Source organism: Nanorana parkeri, unplaced genomic scaffold, assembly GCF_000935625.1.
Source record: "Nanorana parkeri isolate BGI_ZX_2015 unplaced genomic scaffold, ASM93562v1 scaffold65, whole genome shotgun sequence".
Taxonomy (NCBI): Eukaryota; Metazoa; Chordata; class Amphibia; order Anura; family Dicroglossidae; genus Nanorana; species Nanorana parkeri.
This window is the reverse complement of record NW_017306333.1, coordinates 2,485,344-2,512,823: the sequence shown is the minus strand read 5'-3', so window position 1 is coordinate 2,512,823 and position 27,480 is coordinate 2,485,344. Positions and strand designations below refer to the sequence as shown.

Genomic DNA, 27,480 nt, shown 5'->3' with positions numbered 1-27,480 from the left:
GGGGCTTGTTGGCCCCTATGCAATAGCAATAAACTTGAGTGAAAAAAAAAGCTTAAAAATGTAATTTCATTTTTAAAGTATCCTGCCCCCACATATACGCACAAATGCAAACACCTACATGTGAATATGCACAATTGTCGTTTTGACCTACATTGTGCCACACATTACATATCACTGTGAACATCAGAGTGAGAGCAATAATACTAGGGCCATCAACCACTGTTAGCACTAAATTGATAAGCAGTAAAAGCTTTAAAAGGGTCGCCTATGGGCATTGCAGCTTTTTTTTTTCTGATTTCATGGGCGCACACATTTTTAAGGCTTGAAATGTTTGGCATCTATTTACCTGACAACCCCACCTTTTATATTTTACCAAAACATTGGGTATTATATTATATACTAGTAGTGGTTAATTACAACAATCCATAATTCTAAATGAATCTATATAAAATGTGAGAACTATAAATATATTGTTATAAGTACATGTTGTAAAGGCATAATATTTATAATATGTGGAATGTCCACTTTAATTCTTTTACCATACTGTGCACTCTATAGGCATTAGCAAGAAGTGTGGTTTTGCCTGCAAGCACTTATAAAAGGAAAACAAACTCATTCCCAGATCACAGCACCCCATTGCTGGTTGCAAAAGAGTACCATGCAATTATCAGGCTCTATTGAAATATCCTAAAGAAGTAATTAATTATTCAAAAGTAGTATTTTCTTCAGATGTGATCAGCGCTCACACATAGTGCTGACTGATGAAGGTTCCCCAATGGCTTCGAGAATATTAAAAGTCCTCGATGTGGCAGCCCCATTCAGTGCATGTTCCCTTTTGTAATTAATATAGCCTACGGCCCCCCGATGGAAAAGCCGGCATGATAAAGCCTCTGGAACTTGTTAATCTTCTCATACCAGATCAAGAACAAGATATTTTATTGTCAGGACAGAAATTTCATTATGTGCTGCACGCAGAGTGAATGATCTTGCATAATTTAGTAGAGACCAAGAAAAAGTATTGCAAACAAAAGCTTTGTTAAAACTCCTGTCCAAAAAAAATTTATAATTTTATTTATATAGAATATAAGGGGGAAAGAATGCATTCTAATACTCCCAACTATAATCATTTGAGGAAAGAGATGGCGTTATTAATAAGGAAAATAGGCTAGATATCAGCAGCCAAATGGAATTGAACATGATAATTTTATATCATACAAATATTTATATGCATGTTATAGTTTTGAAACTATAAACACCTACATGTTCCCTATATGCTCTGTAGTAAGGGGTGTCTTACATTTCCCTTTTTTCTAGGCCTTTGCCTTTAGCATAACAACATGTTCAGTCCTTTGTCCACAGTATGCTGAATCCCCACTGCTTTAAGATCCATTCTGAGACCAATGTCTCGCTTATTTACTGGTTATGAGCGAGTATAATTCATCTTATAACTAAACTGGAAACAGTTGTGCTGCTTTTCATTAAATTCCAGAACTCTTCCAGGGTTTCACATCATTATGGATGAGAACAAACAGCTTTTAGTGATGTGATTGTAACGTGGCCCTCTAAAATCCCAGAAAGAAAAGGAAATCCATTAGCCATGCCTGGATCTGATAGGTGTAAATCTAACTTGCTGTTTATGTATTGGACCGCTTTCCTACTACTTCCAGTCCCAGCACAGGAAAGGACTGAGGAAACTTCTCTCAAGGAAGAAAGAAACAGCAGCAATAACCTAGAAACATTTCTACATTACTGCAGAAAAAAATGTACTTTCAAATGTCACACAAATCTACAGGTCAACATAACCACATCCGTCTATTATTTTCAGTTTAAAATACTAAAAAAACAGATTATTCTTCCTTATGTGTCCTAATGTCTAAGCAAAGATCATATGGGCTCTGGCTACAAAGTAAATCGTGAATTTATCAGATCATTAGGGACTGCAGGGCATCTATTGCTTTCAGTCACAAAGACCAGCTTATAGACTTGCAGCAAGATAAGCAGAACCTGTATATTAGAGCAAACATGGCTGCAAAGAAGCAAGGTTTTTAACATATTAACACTGAGAGATTTACATAATGTCCATTAGCTGCTGAAAGCTAAAGAATGTACAATATAGTTAAAGAGAAGGACACATCACTATTAGGGATGCACCGATACCAATACTGGTATCGGTGCCGATACTGAGTAGTTGGTTGAGTACTCATACTCACCTAAATGCTCCGATACCGTAACATCCGGTCAGAGGGAGATTCCCTCTGACTGGAAGTGCCACGAGAGAGCATGGAGCCGGCATCCCGGCCAATCAGGAATTAGCTAGGAAGCCAACTTCACCTGTCACTAGGCAGCCTGGCTTCCTGACCAATAAGGAAGCCGGGCGGCACGTCATGACCCGCCTCCTGGCTTCCTGATTCGTCAGAAAGGCAGGCTGCCTCACATTGTCGCAAGGGAACATGAAGCCAGTGTTCTTTCGATAGAACACCTGTTTCCCAGGCAATCAGGAAGCCAGACAGCTGGTCATGAACAGCCACCCAGCTTCCTGATAAGCCGTGCGACCACGGTACCTCGGGATGGCGGTATGGCTATTCTGTATCGGTGATTACCAAAAAATAAAAAATCGGTACTTGTACTCGTACCGAAAAGACGGTATTGGTGCATCCCTAATCACTATATAACAAAGCTATTAAGACAATAAGAGCAATGTCACATAAATACAGAATAAAGATCAAAGTTATTTATAGTTTGCATTGCTTACAAACTGCAAACCCTTATCAGATTTTCCTACTACTCATTTTCACTGGATGGTATCATACATTTTGCTTGCTTTTCTGAAAAACAGGCAATATGTATGGGCATTAGAAAACATCGTACTCACAAATGATTTTCGCTGAGATGTGGTATGCGCAAATGCTGGATTTTGAGTAGACTGGCCTGCAGTTTCCCAATTAACATCACCTTGCAAGGCATCTCAAAATGTGTGGAAACATGCAATAAAGGGAATCCATCAGGATGGGAATACAGTTGTTGTAATTGCTGATCATTTTTGAAGGTGCATGGTCTGTGCCATTTGTCTTCTCTCCTTACCCTTAAGTGACTGATCAAAAACAAGCATGTGCACATTAGGTGTCCTCATACCTTGCATCTGTCAAGTAGTTGACTAACAAAGATATAAGGCAAGGTCAAGAATCAAATCCCGAGAAAATGCACCATTACAAAAGTTGGCACTGGCATGCGAATATTACAATCAATATTGCTTTAATACAACATACATGAATGCATTCAAACTGGGAGAACATTCACTGCTGAACTGTAAGCAGCTAAACCACAATCAGCCTATAGACGTTTTGTCACAACAAGTGGTTGTTACTCACCGTTCTGCTGGGCTGTCTACATCAATATAAGAAATTAAGGGTGGGGATGATAAGGTCTCTGTCGCAAACACACTGCCCTGGAGCTGGATTCCAAATCCCACTATGGGGTCCGCAGTTAGCACGACCTCTGTACTTTCTGTATGGACAACTTGTCCTGATAAACCAACTGTGCTAGATGCCAAGGACACTGTAAGAGCAAACATCAGACAAAACTTAGAATACCCCAGGCATGTAATTTCAAGTCAACGATTACAATTAGATAGAAATGTATTAACAAGTGGAAGAAAAACATTTTTGTGGGTTGGTCAGTGCCTATGGCATCAATGACAAAACCCACCTGAACATGATTGCATGAAAGTTCAGAGGTTCATTACAATGTGCTAAAGGATAACAAAACAAACGAGAATGGAACTTTAAAGCATCAAAGTTGTTACATCTGTGTTCTTTTAACAAAGTTGCAAAATGTTAAATTTTGTCAAAGAATATAATGCCATAATATTCTTTTTGCTTGCATCCTCAACTCTTGTGATATAGAATGTTTGTGTGTATGTATGTACACACACACACACAGACACAGACACACATACAAACATACATACATACATACAAACAAACATAAAATAAAAAGTTTGGAAACTAGAAACAGGCTTAATAGAGGAAATGTTAAAATCTACTTAAATATGTATATTCTTCAATTATAAAAATTCATACAATGCAAAACAAATGGCATAACATGGCACCTTTCCATACGCTTTTTGATTAAAATATAAAAGTTATTTAAAAGTTAATGCTCAAATACAGTTTGCCAGGTAGACTTTACATACTATTAGGCTACCATTTTGGAATAAAATATTATATGCCTCTCTTATTATATATGCCTCTTTATATATTAGTGCTAATCGAATTGATGCAATAAAACCGATGCCTAATAATTCAACAATTAACCAGCAGTTCAGTAAAACAAAAGCTTTAGTACTAACTCTACTAGAAACAGTGTGTGGTAATGTTTTCTGGATGCTACAAAATCCCAATATCGGTTTTAACCCCTTAGTGACCAGTGACGTCCATAGTACTTTACTGGCACCGGGCCTGTTTAAACAGACTCCTGGCGGCTAAAGACGCCGGGACTGTTTAAACTTTTAAAGCCAACTGTCGGCTTTACAATAGAAGCGATCAGGCGATTCAGCTGTCGCCCGATTGCTTCACCGGGCCGGTACCCCCGCCGTGTTTCCCAGGCTCCGTTGCCCCTCCTACGGGCCCAGGATCGGCTTCTTTTGTGTCAGGGGAAAGCTGGGGAGGAGATCAGCGAATCTCCGTTCGCTGATCCCCTTCCCGTATTATGGGACCGGGAGCGATGCAGATTGCATCACTTCTGGTCCCATAGCTGTCAGTGCTGGGATCCTGAAGCCCAGCAATAAGCTATTGAAGTGCAACCTGCACTTCAATAGCTTATTTATAGTGTAAAGGTGATACTAGGGGTCTGCTGGACCACCAGCATCACCTTAAAGAGTACCTGTCACTGCCAATCTGCTATCACATGGGGGGCTCATAAGCAACCCTATGTGATAGCAATTAAAGTAAAAAAAACAAAACAGTTTTTTAAAATTATTATTAAATTAAATAAATGTAAAAACAAGAAAAACAATTAAAGTCCCCTGCCCCGCAAGCATGCATGTCTTCACGTAAACACGCGTCAGGTGCGCCTACGTATGAAAACGACGATCGTGCTACACATGTTGGGTATGGCCGCACACGCTGGAGTGAAAGCAATAGTTCTAGGGCCAATATTTATGTGCATCTCTAAACTGATAACCTGTGAGGGCTTTTAAAGTGTAATCTATGGACTTTTTGGGGTACTGAATTTTGTTGCAGTTTCACTGGACGCAGACAATGTTTAACCTGGGCATGTTGGGTATCTATTTACTTGTTGTAACCTCATCTTTTATATTTTATTTTTAAAAAAAGGGTATTTAATTGAATTTAAGGGCATTTTTCACTACATTTTAGGGTTTGATAATATGTAGCGCTTATATCATGCAACATAAAAATTTCAAACTGCCAACATTTTATTCTACCAGGTCTTGGCTTTCATAAAATATATAATGCGTGGGGGGTTGAAGTAATTTCCAGGCCCAAAGTGTGGATTATATCATGGGAACAAAAAACGGGAAAAAAGGGGTTAAAAACACTCACTCCTTTGAATAAAATGTGTTTTTTTCCTAATTATTAAGACCGAAAAAACCCAATCTTTTTTTGTGGTGACCACTAGCCTACAGGTACCAGATCCAGCTTATTTGGCTTGAACAAAGAATGTTCAAGCCAAATAACTTCCAATTAAAAGAAGGTCATACTACATTTTAATTGTTATTCATAAGGAAACCAGTTGTAAGATTACCCTAGAAACAGTAAAACTGTTTTATTTCCTTACATTTTCTTTAATTCAGCAACTGTAATTCTAACCAACTTTCATCAAGAATCCTTTGAGAGTAAAAACCTTTCTTTTCTCCCTTTGCAATTAAACTGTTCCTTTAAATTGGTGTTTTACAGAATGCTGTACAAATATCAGATTTCACTACTGTGGAGGATCTTCAAGGCCAAATGCACAAATACACTGTAAGATGAGCCAAATGGTCTATGCCAGGGCTCGACAAATCCCAGGAGCCAGGTCGCCATGGCGACTAGAAATTGCTTCTTGGCACTTGGGCTTTTGTCAGCCTCCACTGTTGTCGCATAAGCTCTGCTTCCTCCTGTTCTCCTTTGGCTGTATCATCAGAGGCAGCGGGAATTGGAGGGGACATAGACCACTGGAGCCGGCGCCCAATGGGGAGGAGAGACCGCTGTAAGCCGCTGTGAGAGCGACCACCCCTCGTGCCAACCACTGTGCCCCTGCTGTCCCCTCTTCTGTTCAACTGCCAGCACTAGAAAGCTGGTGACAGGTGTCCCATTCAGTGGTCGGGAGCAATAGCCAGCTTCCTATTGGCTACTGCAATTTGAAATAGCCAATAGCAGGCTGGCTATTGCTCCCAGTCACTGCCTGCTGTGTTTACATTTAGCTGCCTAAGCAGGCAGCTGTCATTCCCCAGCTAATGCTATTTAACTGGAAATGTGACACTAGGGATCTAAGAGACCCCTAGTGTCTACCAGCCATGTCCTTTATACCTGACAGCATTAAGTCTAACAATATCGGCTTTGAATTGAAACTGCAGCCACACTCGAGTGCTCGGCTCTAAGGCTAGGCAGCAGCTGAGGATTTTGACAGGGAGAAGTCTCCTCCCCTCTCCTCTGCCTGTCAGTGCAGAGAGAGCACAGGCTTCTCAGCTACATCATCGAGGCCAGTGCTTGAATTTGTTCAAGGGTCAGTGGGTGGAGCTCTCTTTGCAGTGGAGGGAGTTATATCATGTTCTGATTGGCTAAACAAAGTTAAAATGATTGGTCAGAGGCTGATGACAATCCCTAGGCAGCTCCCATGTGATTGGCTGCTGAGTTGCATTTAGAGCATGGGAAAATGGAGGACAATAGGTTTTGAAGAAGGGGGCGCGCTCCGAAAAAGTGTTCAGCCAATGGAGGCTTGGATGACAGAGCAACCAGCGTGCCTTTGCCAGTCTCATCTCACCCTCCAACAGTCTTACAGATGAGTCATTCTGTGACTCCTTTGTTCAGATGCTGCTTGCACCTCACCATTGTGAGTAGGTTTTGTATTTATTTACAATAAATGATAATGCACAGGAGAAGGCGCTCTCTTGTTACTGGTTTCTGTTTACAGATGTTGTGATAGTCTCCCTGACTGTTAAGGAGCAGCCTTACCGTGAGAAGATGTACTACTATAATCATAATTATACATGCTGAATCCCGTGTCAAGATCCTTAGGCGCTGGTGTGATCTGTGTTATTAGAAAACGTTTTAGCCACCTTAAAGAGAACTTGTCATCTCCACTGTGCTATCACATAGGGGGCCTGTTAGCCCCCCCACCTGATGGCAATGAAGTAAAATAAAAAAGTTTTTTTTTAAATGTAAATTAAAAAATTGCCCCCAAAATTTTAAATCCCCCACAAACGCAACAGAAACACAAGTTGGGTGCACCTACCCATGAAAACAACGATTGCGCTACACATGACATGTATCGCCACATGCACCAATTAAAGCTATAATAAAAAATTACAACTGGCGTTAAAAAGCTGCGTTAGTTTACAAAGAAAAACCCTGGCTGATAACTTTTTTAGCTGGCTCCTAGATTCAAAGAAAATGTGTCCATCCCTGGTCTATGCTAAATAGTTTCAGTTAATAGATAAAATTAACTATTAACATTACTTTTCCAGCTAACTACTTTGTCCTAAAAAGTTGTAGTAGCAATAGCAAGTAAACAATATTTTGACATAATTGTTAGTACAGTACTCATGAACACAATAACTCTATAAATGCAATACAACTTCTTTAAACTGTGTTGATTTTTGCAGAACTACAGAACAACTCACCAACACACTTCTACACTTGACATCCCTCATCCCTGCATGGATGCACACTTTCCACCAGTGCACCAAAGGCTTCTTTATCGCTCAACGATAGGCACTCACTGCCACTGCATAGACACACACTTTCCACCATTGCATTGGCATGCAGTACTGCGCCGATGCTCCACACAGATGTGCATTTCAGTCCTTGCCACTACTGCCTTTATCCAGTTTCCCCCCACACTCTAAAGATATGCTGGAAGGTTAATTGGCTCCTTTCAAAATTGCTCCTTTGTATGTATACATGTGAGATAGGGACCGTATAGATTGTAAGCTCCTTGAGGGCAGGGACTGATGTGAATGTAAAGCGCTACGTAAATTGTCGGCGTTATATAAATACCTGTAGTAATCAATAAATATTCATCCCATTCAAGAACAGACACAATTGTGCTAGTAAATACTTAAAAGTCAATGCACAATTGGTAAATACTTAAAAGTCAATGCACAATTGAAAGTGCAGTGTGCTTTATGAAGTCCTTTTACTTTTTTTCTGGTTTCATTGTTTAAATACAGATAAAACATTAGTTTATTTCCATGACATCACCTTTTAATCAATATACCATATTTACATAAGAGAAAACCTTTTTTTAAATTGTATTTTTAGCCCTGAATATAATGAGGAAAATAAATATAAAACACTATACAGTGAATTCCTTTAAAAGCAGTCCATGATGAAGTCACATTTCAGAGTAACATTTTTTAAACGTCAAGCAATGTTTCATTAACACAAACCAATAAAACAAAGGGGAAAGTGTTTATCAGGTCTATGGCACTAAAATTCAAGCAATGTATAGTTCAAACAAGACATAGGTCTTTGTTCAACATACAGTTTACTTGATCATTTTTGTCAATGTCCCAATCTATTTTTTACGTGACGAATTTGGGTTACCATATTTTTCCGTGTATAAGACGCTACTTTTCATAAAAATGTTTACCTAAAAATAAAGGGGCGTCTTATACACGGGGGCCGAGAGGAGAACCGCGGTTGCGAAACTGCTGAAAGTGCTGATACCACTGCAAACTAGCCTCACGAGTGAAACTTCGGATTGCAGAGACAAGATATGTTTTCCTCCAATCATAAATCTTTTGTACCTGACATCAGCTGTTGCTGGGGAGAGTGGAGGAAAACTGTTATCTCTGTAATCCGCTCTCCCCAGCAACAGCTGACGTCAGAGCGGTAATGCCGGAGCATAAAGTGATTGACTCAGAGGTAAGTGTGATGCATTGGGGGTGATTTACTAACCTAAACACACACCAGGTGTGTGTGATTTTCACACAGCAAAACGTATTTATCAACCAAAAAGTCTCTAAAAGCATATTTCCACTAATGCCATATATGGAAAAATCATGCACATGATGCATATATAATGCTGCTTAACAGTTTAGACAAAAATGGTTAGCTCATGCATTTACATTCCTGCATTCATCAACACAAGCAACATAACATAGAGCTAATTTACACCACATTACCTTGCAATTCATTGCAGGGCTTTGCACAACACACCTGCTGGGTGTGTACACACTACAAAGGTGTTTCGATTCCTCCCATAGATCATGCTGGGAGGGAACACACTACAGAGGTGTATACACGTTCGTGGTGTGTTTAAAAGGTTAGTAAATCAACCCCATTATATCATTTAAAATATTGATTTCTGAATTTTGGGTAAGAAAAGTTGGGGGCGTCTTATACATGGGGGCGTCTTATAGACGGAAAAATACGGTAGTTCAACTGGTGCCAAAGCAATATTCTGTACGGCTGACCACGATAACCTGAGGTATACAGCTTGTTTCTGAAAACTGCAACCTTTCAAGGACATCACCTTTTAAACTGCATTGGATGTTGTGTGCTATGCAGAAAACTCTGTAGTAGAAACTACTGCAGTCTGGACATAGTCCAACTGCTCTCTGATGAAGGTTAAAACTGCTTCATAAATTACAAAGAATAGAGTACCTTTTCCTACACAGGATTATAAAGGGACCATCTCTTTTCAGGGAGAAAAAAACCTTAACCATTGTAAATTCCTCATGAATGAGTTGGTGGTTTTATGATGAAGTACAAAATGTAAGCAGGATCATGGTGTGGGAATCCTTACATAGGGTAAGGTACCATCCTCCTGAAGTGCCATAAATGACAGTCTGCTCACCAACTAATCCTCTAAAAATATTAATGTAAGCAGACATTCTGCTCAAAGCCACAATAATATCCAAACACTCTTCTTATATTACAAATGCTGTACTAGATTTTTATATAGCTGTTATAATGTAACAATAATAATACCAATAGTAATACAAGTCCTACGAACACACTTTCTATTATATTGTTCCAAGGTTCAATAAAAGCAAAGTAACAAACAAAATAGATACATCAATTCTAAATCAAAGTGATGCACAATTTTTTTTTTTATGGAGTGATTTATACAAGTGGTCACTGGAAAGAAAGCTTTGAGTCTTATTTTTCATGTACAACAATCTGGTATAAATAAACAATAAAGGTGATCAGCGCCAGTAAGTGTAATGTGAAAATAAGAGCTACCAAGCACTAAGGATATAACTAAATATCTGAAAGATGTGAAAAACAATATTGTGCCGAGCTAACACTGGGTGGAGGTGAAGGTCTGCCTGCATTGTGTGATTATCCTTACCTGAGAGTTATATGCAGATTGGCTGCGAATCATCTGAAGGATTTTTTTTGCACAATCAACATTGCTTGCTTTTGTTTTTTCCTTGAGACTTCTTATTGTCTATATTGCTTTTTTGTCTTTGTGTAGATCGTTTCTATGCCTCATTTGTTTGAAGGCTCATATATGTGACTCACTTATATATGTTTCAATTTATTAGATATGTATTATTATTAGCTTGGCACAATATTGTTTTTCACAACAATCTGGTATAGACAATAATAAGCTGCAGTTAGATCTCACAGAAACTATGAGATTGAAGTTACCTAGTGTTCATTACTCGCTAGGACCATAATAATCTCTAAATATTGACTATAATATCACTGACAAATATAACTGAATACAACTGACAAAATATATCATGCTGACTACTTTCATTTGTTTTATTATTTTACAATCATTTATTTTGTCAGTATGTGCTTTGATTAAGAAAAAGAGATGCCACATAATCTGAAAACATTATTTAGCATTAAAATGATTGAAAAAGTAAACAATCATGCCATTGTCATTTTATTTTGATTTCAATACATTGCATAAAAGGACTGTTGTCAACCTATTAATTACCACATGAGCCAATTTCTCATCTGACTGAACTATAATAAAAAAAAAGCAAGAGAAGTAACAAGTAAATACAATCTTTACCTGTGATATATCCTCCAAAACCTCAAACAGTTCTTACACCTGAACTCAAAAAGCTGAATACACAATTATAATACACACAATCTATTTGAACTGCCTAAATATTTGTAATTGCATTCACAGAGTCTTGTAAATCCAGGCTCCCCTGCCAGACAACAAAGCCAAGGCAGTAACTACACTTTTCTTTACTGCAGTTAAAGAGACCCTGTCACCAACTTTAACAATTACAGTTTAAATCAGAGAAGAAATTATTTATAAAAGTATTTAAAATGCTTGGTGTTTTTTCTTTCCATAAACAATTTTTATTGACTTTTAATATGCCTTTGATTTTGCAAGAGTCAATTCATTATCATAGCCCCCCTCTGCGTTGCACATTATAGCCCTCTCCTTTTCTGGAACTATCGATTTTGCTCTCTGCAGATAGTTCCTTCGCCCCTCCCTCCACCTTCCTTCATAAACTTTAATATGGTTGTCAGGGGAGGAGCAGTCTGCTGACATCACATCCATGATGGTAATGCCCAGCAGCATTCTCAGGACTTTTGGATGTATACATAAGGGAGGCTTTTAGAGGTAAATAACATGCATAAAATAAATTAAATGCACATATCAATCTATCGGAATATTGTTGTTGAAATGAATGGTCTGGTGACAGGGTCTCTTTAATATAAATTTGTCATCACCCTGCCCCCAAGTGAGTAACTAGGCAATGAAGGAGAGGCAGCACATGGATGAGGTTAGGGCACACAAGCAAATATCAGTACATAATGGTATATGTAAGCTACCACTGGACTGATTGGTGCACTTAAAGCACTTTTATTAAAAGTGTGGAAAAAGTTTAGGAACTATGTTAGGTTTAGTTACAATCCACTTCCCCACTCAGATCTCCTAACTTCCTGTAGTGTCACTGGCACAGAAAGTTGTGAGAAATCTGTTGAATGGGAATTCCAGCAGCAATACAACACAAAGGTAGTACCAATAATTTTCCACCCCATCGAAAACAAAACGAACAGGTAACTTACATGAGCTTTTAAAGTCCTTCTTTTTCATTCGCCTCCTCATCAGCGTCCCTCTAGGGCTAGTGGGGTAAAGGCTGCGAGGTAGGGTCCCCATATTGAGTGAGCTCAGGCTGTATGCACTCATGGATGTGGGAGAGAAGGATGAAGATACCAATGCTGCTGCAAGAAAGACGGCACATAGTACACAGTACTCACAACAATAAATCTGAATGCTACAGGCATCGGTGCAACAGGGGATTACATGTATAAAATATGAAGAAAAGGGGAAGTGGAAACATTTTCCTTGACTGTAGCTTTCCTTTTTTCAGGGCAAAATCAACTTCTACTGCCTAGATATGTTTTGCAATAAACTGTACATTTGTAAGTTATCTGAATCCTGTACCAAAGGATAATTGTTTTCTAACACAGGCTCGTAGAGGTTCTATTGATTAAAAATGAACTCCAGGCAGATATAAAATACACACATTAATTAAAGCTCTGAACTCATTGATACTTCCTGTGAATGTGTTTTTTAAATGCAAGCAGTGTACCTGAATTTGGCTTAATATTATACTCTTACTGTCCCTGTACAATGCAGGAGGGTAAACTGGGAAAGGAACAAGCAGTACAGGAAGCCAATCAGTTGTGCTGCAGTGCAAGTAACATGCTAATGGGAAGAAAAAGCAAAGGTAAGGAGATTTGTAAGTGTTACTGAACTGCAGCAGAGCAAAATTAGGTGCTAAGCTGCAGCGCACAAATGTTAACTACCCACATAGGAAGGTATAAGATTTCAACTTGAATTGCATTTTCATGCAGGAAATATATATGGATGGGGCCCCTTAAATGAGCACTGAACTAAAGCAATTATTCAGAAACCAGATTTCACACAGGAAAATGCTGAATCTGATCTATGGTAAATTCATACGAGTTTGAATGGACCATTATGCTTTTATAAAGTTTTGTTTTATGCTTTGGGGTTTTTTTGCATTCGTTTTTTTGGGGGTTGCGTGCAGAAGGGTTATAGTTATCTTATATTTACCCTCAACTTCAACCTGTCCCAGTGGATGTAGGATTTCCCCTTGCTTTTTACCCAAGGGACATTAGTCTGTAGGACAGAACTTGAGGGTGAATCTCCCCAACTGAGGGACATCAAGCAATAAAAACCAGAAAATTCTAACGATTTGACATTTTGTCCAATACTTTATATAAAAAAAAGACTTCTACTTCTAAGTATACATAAACTACCTGTAAAATCAATCACATACAATATATATAACTTTATTATTAGAAATGTGAGCAAGGACATTTCACATTTTTTTCCCCATTCATTTCCTCTTCAACTAGTAGAGATGTTCTCAATCAAATAGTTAGAGCTCTCGCTAATGTGCCTGCCATGCCAATTTACTAAGCACTTTTCCCTGAATATTTTCATAATTGATCTTTCACAGAGGTAAATAATGTCTGCATCTGTTTTGCACTTCATCTCTAAGAAGTAATTTATTTGATGTAGGAATGCAAAACACCAGCACTACCTACATTAATGAGGTCTAATGTACGACCACAGACTTGTTCGCTAAAGCTGCATGTAAACATGGGCATCTACACTTATTATGGCCTTCCTGCCTTTATTAAACACAAGCAGAAGGAAAGAACGAAAGTTTTCATCTTCATTATCGGTATATGTCAATTCAAAGATATCTGTACTTATTAAAGTGAAATAACATCAGCAGGGGGGATGATGGATATTTTAAATGTGCCTGCTTCTTGGGGTTAGCAGTGTATGACTCATTAAAATAAGGGAACAGGGAATGCATATTTTATAATCCAGCATGTGTGAAACTTGCTAATAGATACACTTCTAATGTTAGCAAGGAAAAATGACAAATAAAAGTAATGCTTTAATGCCTGGAATGGGAAAAGCATGAGTAAAAGAGCGAAGGATTAACAAAAGAGGCAGAAAGCAAGGGTGGCACATTACGAAGGAGTTTTTGAGGAGGTGGTTTCTGGCATTTCATGGCTGACGTCCTGCAATGGTCAGGGTGGTAGGTGTTATAATGTTGGCAGGTGAGGCGGCGATGGCTGTTGGCAGAGCTGTCCCATGAAGGCTGCTTTTCGCTGCTCCTTTGAACCTTTACTGCCCGCATGAAGGGATGACAGGAAATCAGAAAAGAAAACCAGAGAAGAGGGAAAGGTAACTGAATTTTAATGAACAAAAGTGGAAATGACAGCAGTTAGCAAGGAAAACAAAAGCAATATGGTCTAGCTGCAGAAAGCAGAGTTTAAGGGGAGGTTGGACCAGAGATACAGTAGCTTGTAAACCATTTCACTTATATCACCATTGCGGCTGAACACTGTTCTACTCCCACATTAGTAAAATATAAGAATCATCTGATACAACAATAGAAATTGCTATAAGACGGTAGATGGTGAGTTGTCAAATCATTGATGTTTAATGTGCAGGCATACTAAATTTTTACAGTTGCCTTAAATCTGCAGATCTGGCTAAATAACCCAACCTAGGGATGGACCAGGTATAGAGGCAAATTTGGCAAAAGTACATATAGGCAAATTTGATAGAACCTAACATTTTTAGTTTAGACCAAAAGCCTAGTTTTGTAGGCTTTGGTCAATTTCATTTTATGATAAACTAATCCAATTGCATAGTCATCAATCAATCAAATCAATCGCATCTACTACCCTTGCCATTTGGATTTTCGTTGGCATTCAGTACTGGTTTTGGTGATAGGTATAAATGGCTTATCCAGCCCAAGTTACTCTGGCAATAGACATGCATAGATCATTGTTGAAATAAGTTTTTATTATTTAGTCTTAAGTAGTCAGTATTGTCAATCCCTACTTTATTTACAATATTACCTTATTAGCTGCATGCACACAGGCATCTCATCAGCTTAATAAGAATGGAAACAATCAGAGAAAAGTAAAGCACAGTTTCTGCTCTCCATTTAAACTAGTGAACATAGGGAAAGCAGATGCGTCCCTGGATAGGGCTATGGTTATCAATGGGCACAAATAGGTAAGATGGGGCCCATGTAAAAAAGCAGCTTGGCTTCTATATATATTCTTAAGCTGTGCTACAGAGTACCTCATGCTTAATTTATTAACACATCATGAAAGTGCAGGCACATTGTTGATTACTACTCATTTATGTTTTGTGTTGCTTTTTTTGCAGGGGAAAGTGCAGAGCCTTGATTATTATTACTATATAAACAACGGCATATATCAAAAATATTTAAGAAGTACATATTTTAGATAGGCTCTTTTGTACAGTGCAGAGAAATGGACTTATTAGTCTAAGCCGCAAAATCTTTAGAAAAGGAAAATTGAATAACTAATGTTAAACTACAATAGAATGTGAATCTTGGATGTTGAAATAATTTGTTTTGAGATGCACAGCCAGAATATTTCACAGAAGCTGTTTGCTGCTCAGCTTGAAGGCTATGAATCCCAGTAGATCAAAAGGACAAGCAAAAATGGCCAAACACAGCTTGGGGGGGGGGTTGAAAGAAGCAAAAAGGCACTCAAGACAAAGCAAAAGAAAAAAATCTGAAACCCTCCTGCCTTGCAAAAACTTCACACACGAAATACACAGTGCAGTAGAACTACAGGCTATATCACCCTGCTGACAGCATCATGGCATAATGTACTGATGCCAAGAGTTTGCTAACACAATGCCACAGGCATTCGTGTCTTCTCATCAGCTGAGAGGCAACTACTGTGTTTTGGGTCAGAACTAACAAGATTTAGATTTTTATACATTCTCTTAATGGGGGTCTTCTATACACATTTGGCTGTGAGACACTAGTACATATTTTTTAACCAGCATAATTAATTTCTGCAGATTTTTCTCCAAAATGGACCTTAAACTAAAAGCCAAAAATAGGACCCAAGGAATATATTTTATAAAGTGTCAAAGGAAATGCTAATGGAAACGGTATGATTATAAGGCTTTGTAACAGATATGGGCACTGATTCTCCAAAAAATTACCCCCATATACATGTGAATGTCCTCAATTCACATGTTTCGGACCTTTGGTTATACCTCCAACTTTATAAAATTAGTTACAGCCACATTATCAGAATAATAATTCTGTTGTGGCTGGGCGCTCACTAATGGTTTAATCACCCTGTAACACTTTATCCTTCCAACAGGCTTATCCAAGAAAAAAAGTTGGTGCTAATTCTTAAAGATAACTTTAAAAAAAAAGTATAGATTTTCTTATTGGCAATATCTAGAATTAATCATTTTGCCTAAGCAGTACCCTCAAAAATGAACCATTTGTCTGGAATTCCTCCTTAAAAAAATAGTAGTGCACTTCCTGGTATGCAATTGTGCCTAATAGCTGCTCATCTGCATTGTGAGATCAATTAAGGCACTGCCGCTTTTGACATGCTCCAACTCTAGTGGGAAGTTCATGATATCACTGGTGTGTTGCTCATGAGGCTTTGCCGGTGGGAAAGCTGTACTTGAGGTTTTGGATGTGGAAGGATACACACCTTTTCTGCTGCTTCGTGAATATTACCCCCAGGAATCAGATCTCCAGCACAGCCCTGTTCCTCTGCCAAGATGGCCACCTCCACACAACAACACAGTGAAGGCACATTTAGTCAATTATAATAAAAAGATCAGCTGCAGGGAGCCTACAGGCAATATTGTCAACTAGCCCCTTTGCCCTCTGTTTGCTTTTTTTGGCACAGTTTCCACAGTACAGGTGGTCCTCTTTGAACTCTGTTGCCATCAGTCTTCTGTAAGTCTAGTAGAGAATAATTCCCTCTAGGCCACTGATGGCAAACCTATGGCATACGTGCCACAGAGGGCACACAGAGGCCCCTCTGGTGGCATGCCAGACTAGGTGCTCCGCGGGGGCCTCTGGTGCTCAAAGGGGTCTCCAAGTCACACTAAGTTATTAAAGATGGCCGCGGCAGCCTCCTTTAAACCTGACAGGTGCCTTGATCCCATTTAATATATTGACGAACAGGCAATATATTAAATGATAATCATCCCGTGGTGGTCCAATGGAGGACCAGTGTGATCTGCAACTCTTGCTGATGCAGACCATACTGATCGCTCCCTTGTGGTGCCATTGCTCACAGGCAGGAGCAATTAGTATGGTCTCCATCAGCCAGAGATGCAGGATCACACTGATCCTCCACTGGACCACCAGGATAATCCCCAAGTGCCCCACTGGAGCCCAGGAATGCAGCCCCCTCCCTGCATAATAGGTAAGCAGTAGAGGGGGACATTTTTTAAATATTAATTTTTAGTGTTAATAGTTGTGTTTTTTAATGTGTGTGTGATGTGTGTATTTTAATGCGTGTGTGATATGTGTGTGTGATATGTGTTTTAATGCGTGTGTGATATGTGTGTTTTAATGCGTGTGTGTGATGTGTGTTTTAATGCTTGTGTAATGTGTGTGTTTTTTAATGTGTGTGTCTTTCTTTACGTGTGATATGTGTCTTTTATTGACTGTGTAAATGTTTCAATGTATGTTTCCCTATTTTGCCTAAAGCAGTGATGAACATTTTTTAAACCCCCGCGCCCTAAATAAAACACAACAACAAACTTCTTTTTAGTGTTGGCACTTTGAGATAAGTAAATTGATTTGCGTTGCAGTTTGGGCACTCGGGTTTAAAAACGTTCGCCATCACTGTTCTAGGCAAAGGGATTTATACCTTCCCTTCTTTTGAAGACATTGCTTTCGTCTTTTCTTAAACCAATTTCTGAATGGAAGGATCTGACTTTTTTTTTATAGCTATCTGGTGCAATCTCAGGGTTGTAAAACATTGGAACCATGCTTCTGTGATGACCACAGAGGACAAATGCACTTCCTTGTAATGGCCCCTTTATTAAAATCTGGAACTATGTGGCGCATTGATTACTTTTTTTCATTAGAAGCCTTTGTTCCTTTATATGTTCTTATTTACCTTGCTAATATTTCTGGTTTGTTGTCCTATGCCTGTTGCGATCATATTGTGGCAGTAATAGTGGCATAGCCCTCTAGTACTATACTCATTACCTCATTTTGTCTTAATAATAGCAGCATGTTTATTCACTAGCTCACTATATGCAAGGTATTAATGCTATAATGGCTCAAGATCCTTTGGCCTAGTAAAACATGAACATTTCCAGGAATGACAATTCGTAATGGAAAACAACACAATGCATACATTAAAGGTATGCAGGAATAATCTTACCGTGATCTGGTCCTTTTAGAGCCAGTCGAGTCTGATGGTATGGAAGAATCTCTAATTTCACTTGTTCAGAGGTGCTGGCTAGTAGCTGTGTGGCTTCAGCTAACGTGCAGTATTCCATACTTGTGCCATCTACCGACAGAATGTGATCTCCAACATGAAGAGCACCGCACCTGAATAGAGACACCATAATAATATGTTGCTATGGTCTTAAAGATCTTAGAAAGGAATGTGTCATTGCACAGTTTAAATGCAATTTATCCTACTAGCTCTAATATACTCTTACTGTGCATTGATTTCCAATGTTATCTGGTAAATTATTCAAATCCTATATTGTGTGTGTCGTTAAACAATCTCTGCTTGTTCTGGTAAATTTGAATACTGATTGGCATGTAAGAAGATTCTATTTTTGATGTCGTCCTCCGTAAGCTATACAGGTGCTAGCTACATTGATACAAAGCAATGTGCATCAGCCAGAAATTCAATTTATATGTCTTTCAGGACAACCAATGTTTTGTTTTATCTTCAACAACAAGCCATTGTATTTTACACAGGTAATACTGTTGAAATTAAGAAGAGTTTGGTTTAATTACAATACCTTTAAAGTTATTTACACTGAATTAATTGGATATTAAAAACATAATACTACTGAAGATCAGAAGAAATTTAAATTAAATCATACTGACTCCATACCTGTCAGCAATACTTGCAGGTTTAATCTTGTCAATGACAATGACCTGTTTGTTGCAGTACATCGAGGTAGTTAGTGCTACTCCAAGGTTGGAGCCTGGAGTTTTGGCAACTTCAACTAGTAGTGGACCAGAAGCTGTAGACACAGAATCTGAAAAATAACAAAATGTTAATCAAACACATTGTTTTTCTCAAATATAGTCATGACAAAACTAAGGTAAAGATTTTCTTCAGATCAGTTTTAAAAAATGACTTTCCTTTATCCGTAAACAAGTAACTCTGATGGTTTTCTTTTCCAGATGGCAGCCACACATGAGAACACTTTATACATGCAACACTATAGATTGCAAGTTTTATAAAAGCACTCTGAACTTTGTGCCTGGAATGTGGGAGGGAACAGGGATGTCCTGACTCATTCAGCTGTGGGTGTAAATTGGAGCTTCAGCTATTGAGCTGTGTAAACAGCAAGCCTCTTTTAGCAAAGCAGGTAGAAAGAGCCCAGAAAATGTGAAAGAGTCCTAGAGCTCCATTTTGTGCCTGACATTAAAAATATATACACATTTATGCACAATTTCTCTTGCAGAACAATCAATACTTAATTTGAACATGTTTTCATCCATTTCCTTTAAAAACAGCAATGAAGAAAAATAGATATGCTGTATATTTCATATTTCTGGAGTAATTTAGAAAATATGACTGATTGTTATTGCCAGCAACACTTTGAACAATTTAAACTAATGCTTAGATATAAGCAACACAATGCAATTATGTTCAGAAAGGAATGCTCAGAGAAAGGAATGCTCAGAATCAAACCATGCAACAAGACTCACTTGTTGGAATGCTCTGCTCCTGAACTTCTTTCACTTTTCCCAATTTAAATTGCTCAGATATAATAAGTAAACTCTGACAAAAGGCTTTGCTTAAAAAGACTCTGGCATGAGAGAATAATGGAGCCTGCTATTATGAAATTTTCCTTTTAAGAGTCCTAGTTCCCTGACTGTGATGCTTTGGTTCAATGCTGTCTGAGTCGCATACCCATAACAATAATAGAGAAAGGGAATTCTATATATGAGGACATACTGTATTTTTCCACAATGAACAGTGAAGCACCTCAACACAGCTTTAAAGTGTAAAGAGGGCACATAGAAAACAACTGAATGTATCATCAGCGCAGATCGACAGACATGGTGTGAATGAGACCTTAAAGTGGACAAATAAATAAACCTTCAAAACTCAACTAAAAGTTGTCTAAATGCAGTCAACGGGTGGAATTTCAGAGCAGAAGATTCTGTATAGAATGACCCATGTGGTAGGGTCTGCAAAATGTAAACACTTTCCATAATTGCATTGCACATTTGTTTATTCTGAGCTTTAGAATGGAAGCTATAGACATAAAATAATAGCCCACATAAAACTCTCGACTCTGCCACCATTAACTAAGCTCTGAAAATAACCAGTAATGACTACAACAAATCCAGATAAGAAAAACAAAAAATGGTGGAAATAATTGTATAAAAATAAACTTTCTTTATAAAACTTGTGTGTATATACCGTGTTTCCCCGAAAATACACTGTGTATATATATATATATATATACATACACACACATATATATATATATATATATATACACACACAGTACGGTGCAAAGGTTTTAGGCAGGTGTGAAAAAAATGCTTTAAAAAATAAAAGTGTTCATAGTTATTTTTTATCAATTAACCAAATTAAAAGTAAATGAACAGAAGAGAAATCCAAATCAAATCAATATATTTGGTGTGACCACACTTTGCCTTCAAAACAGCATCAATTTTTCTAGGTACACTTGCACACAGTTTTTGAAGGAACTCGGCAAGCAGGTTGTTCTAAACATCTTAGAGAACTAACCACATGTTCTGTGAATGTAGGCTGCCTCAAATCCTTCTGTCTTTTCATTTAATCCAACACAGACTACATGATGTTGTTGAGACCAGGGCTCTGTGTGTGTGTGTGTGTGTGTGTGGGGGGGGCAACCATCACTTCCAGGACTCTTTGTTCTTCTTTACGCTGTAGATCGTTCTTAAATGACATTGGCCATATGTTTGGGGTCATTGTCCTGCTGCAGAAAGAATTTGGGGACAATCAAACGCCTCCCTGATGGTATAGCATGATGAATAATTATCTGCTTGTATTTCTCAGCATTGACACAATTGATCCTGACCAAATCTCCAAATCCATTTGCAGAAATGCAGCACCAGACTTGCAATAAACCACCACCATGATTCCCTGTTGCCTGCAGACACTCATTATTGTACCGCTCTCCAGCCCTTCGGCGAACAAACTCCTCTACAGCCAAATATTTCACATTTTGACTCATCAGTCCAGAGCATCTGCTGCGATATATCTGTGCCCGTTTCTATGTTTTCCTGCATAGTTGAGTCGCTTAGCCTTGTTTCCATGTTGGAGGTATGGCTTTTTGACTGTAATTCTTCCATTAAGATCACTTCTGGACAGAATTCTCCGGACAGTAGATGGGTGTACCTCGGTCCCAATGGTTTCTGCCAGTTAGGTACTGATGGCACTGCTAGACATCTTCTGATGTTGAAGGGAAGTAAATACGATGTGTTTTTCATTGGCTGCATTAGGTTTCCTTGGCCGACCACTGCGTCTACGGTCTTCAGTGTTGCCCGTTTGTTCAAGCTCTTTTGAAGAACAGCACATCTTGAAACCCCAGTCTGCTTCGAAATCTTTGCCTGGGAGAGACCTTGCTAATGCAGTATAACTACATTGTGTCTTGTTGCTGTGCTCAGTCTTGCCATGGTGTATGACCTGTGACATGAAATGGTCTTACACAACCTCACCTTAGTAGCAGAGTTTGGCTGTTTCTCAGCCAGTTTTAAGCCACCTTCACTGCTGTTTCTGTTTCAGTTGATGACTCTGTTTCAACCTACATATAAAATTGATGATCATTAGCACATGTTTGCTATATTTGGTTAATCTTACACCTGACCCCAATTCCACAAAATCTCTGACTTTGTGCCAGAATTGATGCTGGTTTGAAGCCAAAGGGTAGTCGCACCAAATATTGCTTTGGTTTAGATTTCTTCTGTTCACTAATTTTGTAAATTGATAAAAATAAACAATAAAAATATATATTTTTGAAAGCATTCTTACGTTACAGGATTTTTTCACACCTGCCTAAAACCTTTGTGCAATACTGTATATGTAGAAAGAGAGAGCGAGACAGAGAATGTGACTGGAAAGGTGGTGTATAAAGGATGTGATTGTATTATTTTAAAGACTCTAAAAAGGTAAGAGTTGGGTGGGTTCTATAAGAAGTTTGTATGTTCTCCCTGTGCTTGCGTGGGTTTCCTCCGGGTACTTTGGTTTCACCCACACTCCAAAGACATGCTGGTAGGTTAATTGGCTCCTCTCCAAAAATTGGTCATTGTATGCATGCGTGTGAGATATGGACCTTAGATTGTAAGCTCCTTGAGGGCAGGGACTGATATGAATGTGCAACTATGTAAAGCACTGTGTAAATTGTCGGCGCTATATAAATATCAGTGATAAATAAAAATACAGTAAACGCTCTATTATCCTGTGTTCAACTAACCAGAACTCTAATTTAACCAGAAAAAAAAAATACCCTGTGTACTAATTGTTCTGCTGATCTGTGGCATGTATTATCCTGGAAACGATCGTGTGCCTATGTGTCTTAAGTGTGTCTATTTGTCTTAATTTGCTTTTGATTACTGCATTTTAATATTAATATGAAGTCAATACAGAGTTTATGTTATGGTATAGTGTGGGGTATGGCATAAGTTAGACCTATTTTTAATAATAACTCTCGAGCAACCAGAAACCACATTGATCCGGAATCTACCAATCCCTGTGGATGCCGAATAACGGGGAGTTTAGTGTAAATAAATAACCACTCCTCCAACTTGCCACAGGTGGGCAGAATTTCAAAGGATTCCTGCCAGAGCTCAAGGAAAACTACAGCTGAGCCAGACATGAGACTGAAGCTGCACAAAAGTGTACGGTGTGCCATGTTGCTTGCAACAAAACTGCTTTTCAGTCAAATTTGATAGTAACATTTTCCTTCAGTTTCTGTTCTGGGGACAATATTTTACCAGACAGGAAGTGAAAATCTGCAACAGGCAGCCCAAAAGTAAAAACAAAACAAAAAAAGCTGAAAGTTGTTCTAGGCTTCCCCCTACTTAACATTAAAAAAATGTTTTTTTAACTTCTCTCTAACGGAGCCCTAGACTACAGTAAATTCAGACTATCCAAAAAAATTAAAAAGAGCCATCTATAGCCCATTTTTTCAATCTAAATCCAAACACTATCCTTTTGGATCAAGGGTAGGAGATTATGGTTCAATTTAACATTAGAAAATACAAGGTTAAGTAACAGAATAGGTATGCCAGGAGATAAGTATAAGGGTATAAGGGATAAGATAAAGTGTTAAGGGTCAGTTCAAGGGGTAAGAGAAAAAGAGAAGGTTACAAGTTTACTCGCTAAACCATTTGGTACACCTGTCACAAATCTGAACATTTTAAACCTAGCACATAATGAAAAAAGTATATAGGTTAACCATAAAGGAGAACTATGGGGTCAGTGTTTTTCCCCATAGTTCTCCCCAGGGTCACAGGAGGACACAAACTAGCGTCCTCCCGTCACCCAAAGCTCAGCATACCGCCAGCTACAGCTCGCAGTATACTGAGACCGCCGCAGCTGGGACGGATCCCGACATTACTATCGAGATCCACCCAGCTGCATGATTGACAGCTGGCTCTGCCTATCTAGAGGCAGAGCAAGCTGTACCCGCCCCCTCCCCCGTCCGCCAGTCAGTGCTGGAGGATCAAACAGGGGAGGAGGGAATCCCTGCAGGGAGCCGTGAGTGACAGTCACGGCTCTCTGCAGGGACAGGATCGAGAAGTGAGTGAGCGACGGTATGCGTTCACTCACTTCCCGATCTATTGAGCCGACGTGTGACAGTTTAATTTGTCACACGTCAGCTCGAACTATGAGGCTGAGTGACTTTCACTCACCTCATAGTTCTCCTTTAAATAAAAAAAAAAACATGTCAAAATGAATGGTAGATCCTGAAGCTCTATCATATTGAAATCTCAACCTTTTTATCAGAATTGAGTGAAGTTTGGCCTACATTACAAAAGTCCATAAAGGTCCTTTAAAGTGGCCTCAATGGGAGGCTTAGGAGGTGGAAATAACCAGCGCTACACTTCACAGGCATTTACATGTAGAGTTGAGATTTGCATATAACTTCAGTTGCTCATATCCCTGATCTACTAATTGTTCTGCAATTAGGTTTTCACTGCATGCTATGTAGATTTTCATGGTATAGTTTATACAAGCACACGTAGGGGGAAGATAATCAAGAAGGGTATGCTTGCCAGTTAGTGAATTTTACTGGAAAATTAGAAATCCAATTTGAACAAATATATGTTAAAATACAGTAGCAGTATTAATACATTGTACATTGACTAGTTTAATTACCATATCAAAAGTAATTTTATATTCAAACCTATTTATCAGCTGAATGCACAAACATTATTATTGATGCAGCACAAAACAAATAAACACAATAAAAATGTTTAATCTGCTAGGGTAGAGTAGATGAAAGCACCTCTACAAAAGCGATGAAAACAAAAAATAATTACTAGCAGTGCTGTTATAAATATGCTACAACACATGTTCCTCTTAAAATCAGATTACACAAAACGATTATGGCAGATGAGCATTTCTGCTTAATTACTATATGCTCCACCTCCTACATGGTAGCAAAGTGACAAAACATCAGATAAATATATAAACAACTTATTTGGTTAAAAAGTTAACAGCTTGCAGAGAACAGATATCTACAGGGTAAAAAAAATCTGTATCTTTATTCAATGCAGTTAAACACTACACTATTATAACAACCTGTCTGGGGGCTATGGCGGATGCACACAGTGATATCAGCAGCAGTAGGAGGTGGCTAGAATTTGAATATTAAGCCCAGTGATATTTACTTCCTCCCTTATTTGCCACCAAGAAGAATATATCAAGCCAATATAGATACACGTAAGAGATGAGATCTACCCCTTTTTCTTCCATAACAGTTGGCCCCTATATCTCTTGTTCATACTGCCAGCTTTCTACCATTGCATGCTTCAATCTCCACGGATCCATTATGCTCTTCTCTACTTCTTGGTACACTTATAATGATATATTGCTTTGACCAACAGAGAACTGGTGCCTAAAGTGCATAAACATTCAGCATTTTCAACTCTCACAAGGGGCCGCCTAGTATAGGATAATGAAAATAATTCTAAGAGCATGTGCACACACAATGAAGTGGACATTAACTTTAAATTTAGGCCCCCTAAAATAGCTAATAACAGATTATTAACAGAATATTATATGTATTAGGCAGCGTTAAGGCTGTAACATTAATAGAAACCTCTTCCATCTGAACTGTTAACAGGTAACTTAGTGCTCTAGTTTAAGTGACAGTGAGGTTTGATTCAAACCTATGGGTTTATTTATCAAACTTCCACCAGTGTATCCACGGTGTAAATACCATTTGCATAGCACTAGCACTTCTATATGAGAATGCCTCTGGGTGCCATATCTGTCAGTCTTGCAATGCCCCATGAGATTTGTAGTTTCACCACAGATGGAGTACCAAGGTTGTCTACGCCTGCTCTAACAATCCCTGCACAAAGAACCTCCTTGGCAGAGTCACAGGTAACATTTTAATAAAAGCTGTATATTTAATCACATTGAAAATTACTTTTTAAATTATGTTGACATGTAAAGATATTAGATTTTAGAGATTCGGTTTACATATACTTCAGGTATTCAGAGAAGGCTAAATTAACATTGAGGATTTCCTTATAAGAATGTTTGTTTTTGTTTTTATAAATTCTTTATTTTGCGTTATTTTTTATACATGTTTCAGAAAAGGGAGACAGAATCACTGACATTCTGAACTTCCCATACAAAATTCAGGTTTAGAAAATTGCCCAAGGGTACATATCAACCTAGTTTAACTAGAAACACAAATATAGGGATTCAATACTGCAGAAATGAAAGGGTATTTTATAGCTCAAGGTGTAATAAGGACATACGTATCCCCCTATTCAGTGAGGGGGCCCTGGGTGTAGGGCTACTCCACAAGACCTGTGGACAGGTAACTCCTCTCCAGAAGATCCAGACAATGTAGTGGGGGACTCAGAGGGAGAAGAAATACTTTCAGGGGGGTTGGGTTAAGAGGGGGTGGGTTTGGTTAAGGGGGGGCAGGGGGGTGTGGTGCAGAAGGGTAGACAAGGTATGCTGGTTATAAAGAGGTGTAGTAGGGGCACAGGGGAAAAAAAGATGGTGAGTTGATTTAATGCCTCCAAATATGTTCTGGTTACTACATCCCTCACAAATCACAGCAATGACTGTAGTCTTCCATAAAATCAGGTACTATGAAACCTTTCCCCAGAACCCTTAAGTGAGCTGGTAAGATCCTCCATGTGTTTGGCGTAGTTTACTTTACGGAACCAGTGTCCTATCATGAGCAGTTGTGATGGTTTGCTGAGGGAAGGAATGCAAGCTCAAGTGGCATTTACCGTATGGATAGGAACCACATTTTTGTAGGTTTTGGGAGGAAAAAAACTGTATTTTTGAATTATCAAAAATCGGAATGTCCCCTAATTTAAGAAATCCCTTTCTCGGAGCTGGTTCAATAAACAGGTATAACATGTAAATTAATCAAAAAAATTCATTTAATTATAAAGAAACAGATAAGAACAAAACAATACATCCACAACAAGACATTATAAAATCAATTAAATTAAAAAACTTCCCTTGAACACACAGTAGTTTAAGTGACACGGAGGATCTACAAGCACTTCTGCGGATCTTTGAGTGTACCTGGAATTTCTCACCGTGGAGACCTCCACTTCTACCGCTGTTGCTGTCTGCTGTTTCATTGTGCGGCCGCACATATATATATTTTTTCTGCAAACTAAATCGAAGTTCGCGGGTCAGTGAGAGTTCCAAGTAAGGGGAAAGGGAAGGGCGCTTACATCGTTTCAGCCCTACCAACATACCCCTCTCTCTGAATCCTAAACCACAGCTACAGGACACACTTTTTGAAGTGGAATATTATTCAACCTTCCAGCACTGTGGGATCCGAGCAGGACTGTCTCTCCCTAAACCGTATGAGCTGTGAGTAACTTTGGATACTCTGTATCCGTATATGAATTACAGTGCATGTATCTGCGTTAATCAGGTCTTTGCTACACCAGCTGGCTTGTAGATCCTCCGTGTCACTTAAACTACTGTGTGTTCAAGGGAAGTTTTTTAATTTAATTGATTTTATAATGTCTTGTTGTGGATGTATTGTTTTGTTCTTATC

General features: G+C 38.6%; 1 protein-coding gene across 5 annotated transcripts in view; it reads right to left on the bottom strand.

Annotated features, from left to right (window-relative positions):
* Positions 1-27,480, bottom strand: part of GRIP1 (glutamate receptor interacting protein 1) — a 419,799-nt gene that overhangs the window by 37,608 nt on the left and 354,711 nt on the right. For 3 of the 5 annotated variants that reach the window (XM_018576366.1, XM_018576365.1, XM_018576370.1), the window contains 5 exons: positions 19,092-19,239; positions 18,402-18,571; positions 14,167-14,322; positions 12,213-12,365; positions 3,369-3,555 (listed from right to left, as the gene is read on the bottom strand). In XM_018576366.1, the coding sequence (XP_018431868.1) occupies positions 3,369-3,555; positions 12,213-12,365; positions 14,167-14,322; positions 18,402-18,571; positions 19,092-19,239 (814 nt within the window). Of the gene's footprint in view, positions 1-3,368; positions 3,556-12,212; positions 12,369-14,166; positions 14,323-18,401; positions 18,572-19,091; positions 19,240-27,480 lie in introns of all 5 variants that reach the window. The other 2 variants (XM_018576368.1, XM_018576369.1) reach the window with 2 other exon arrangements.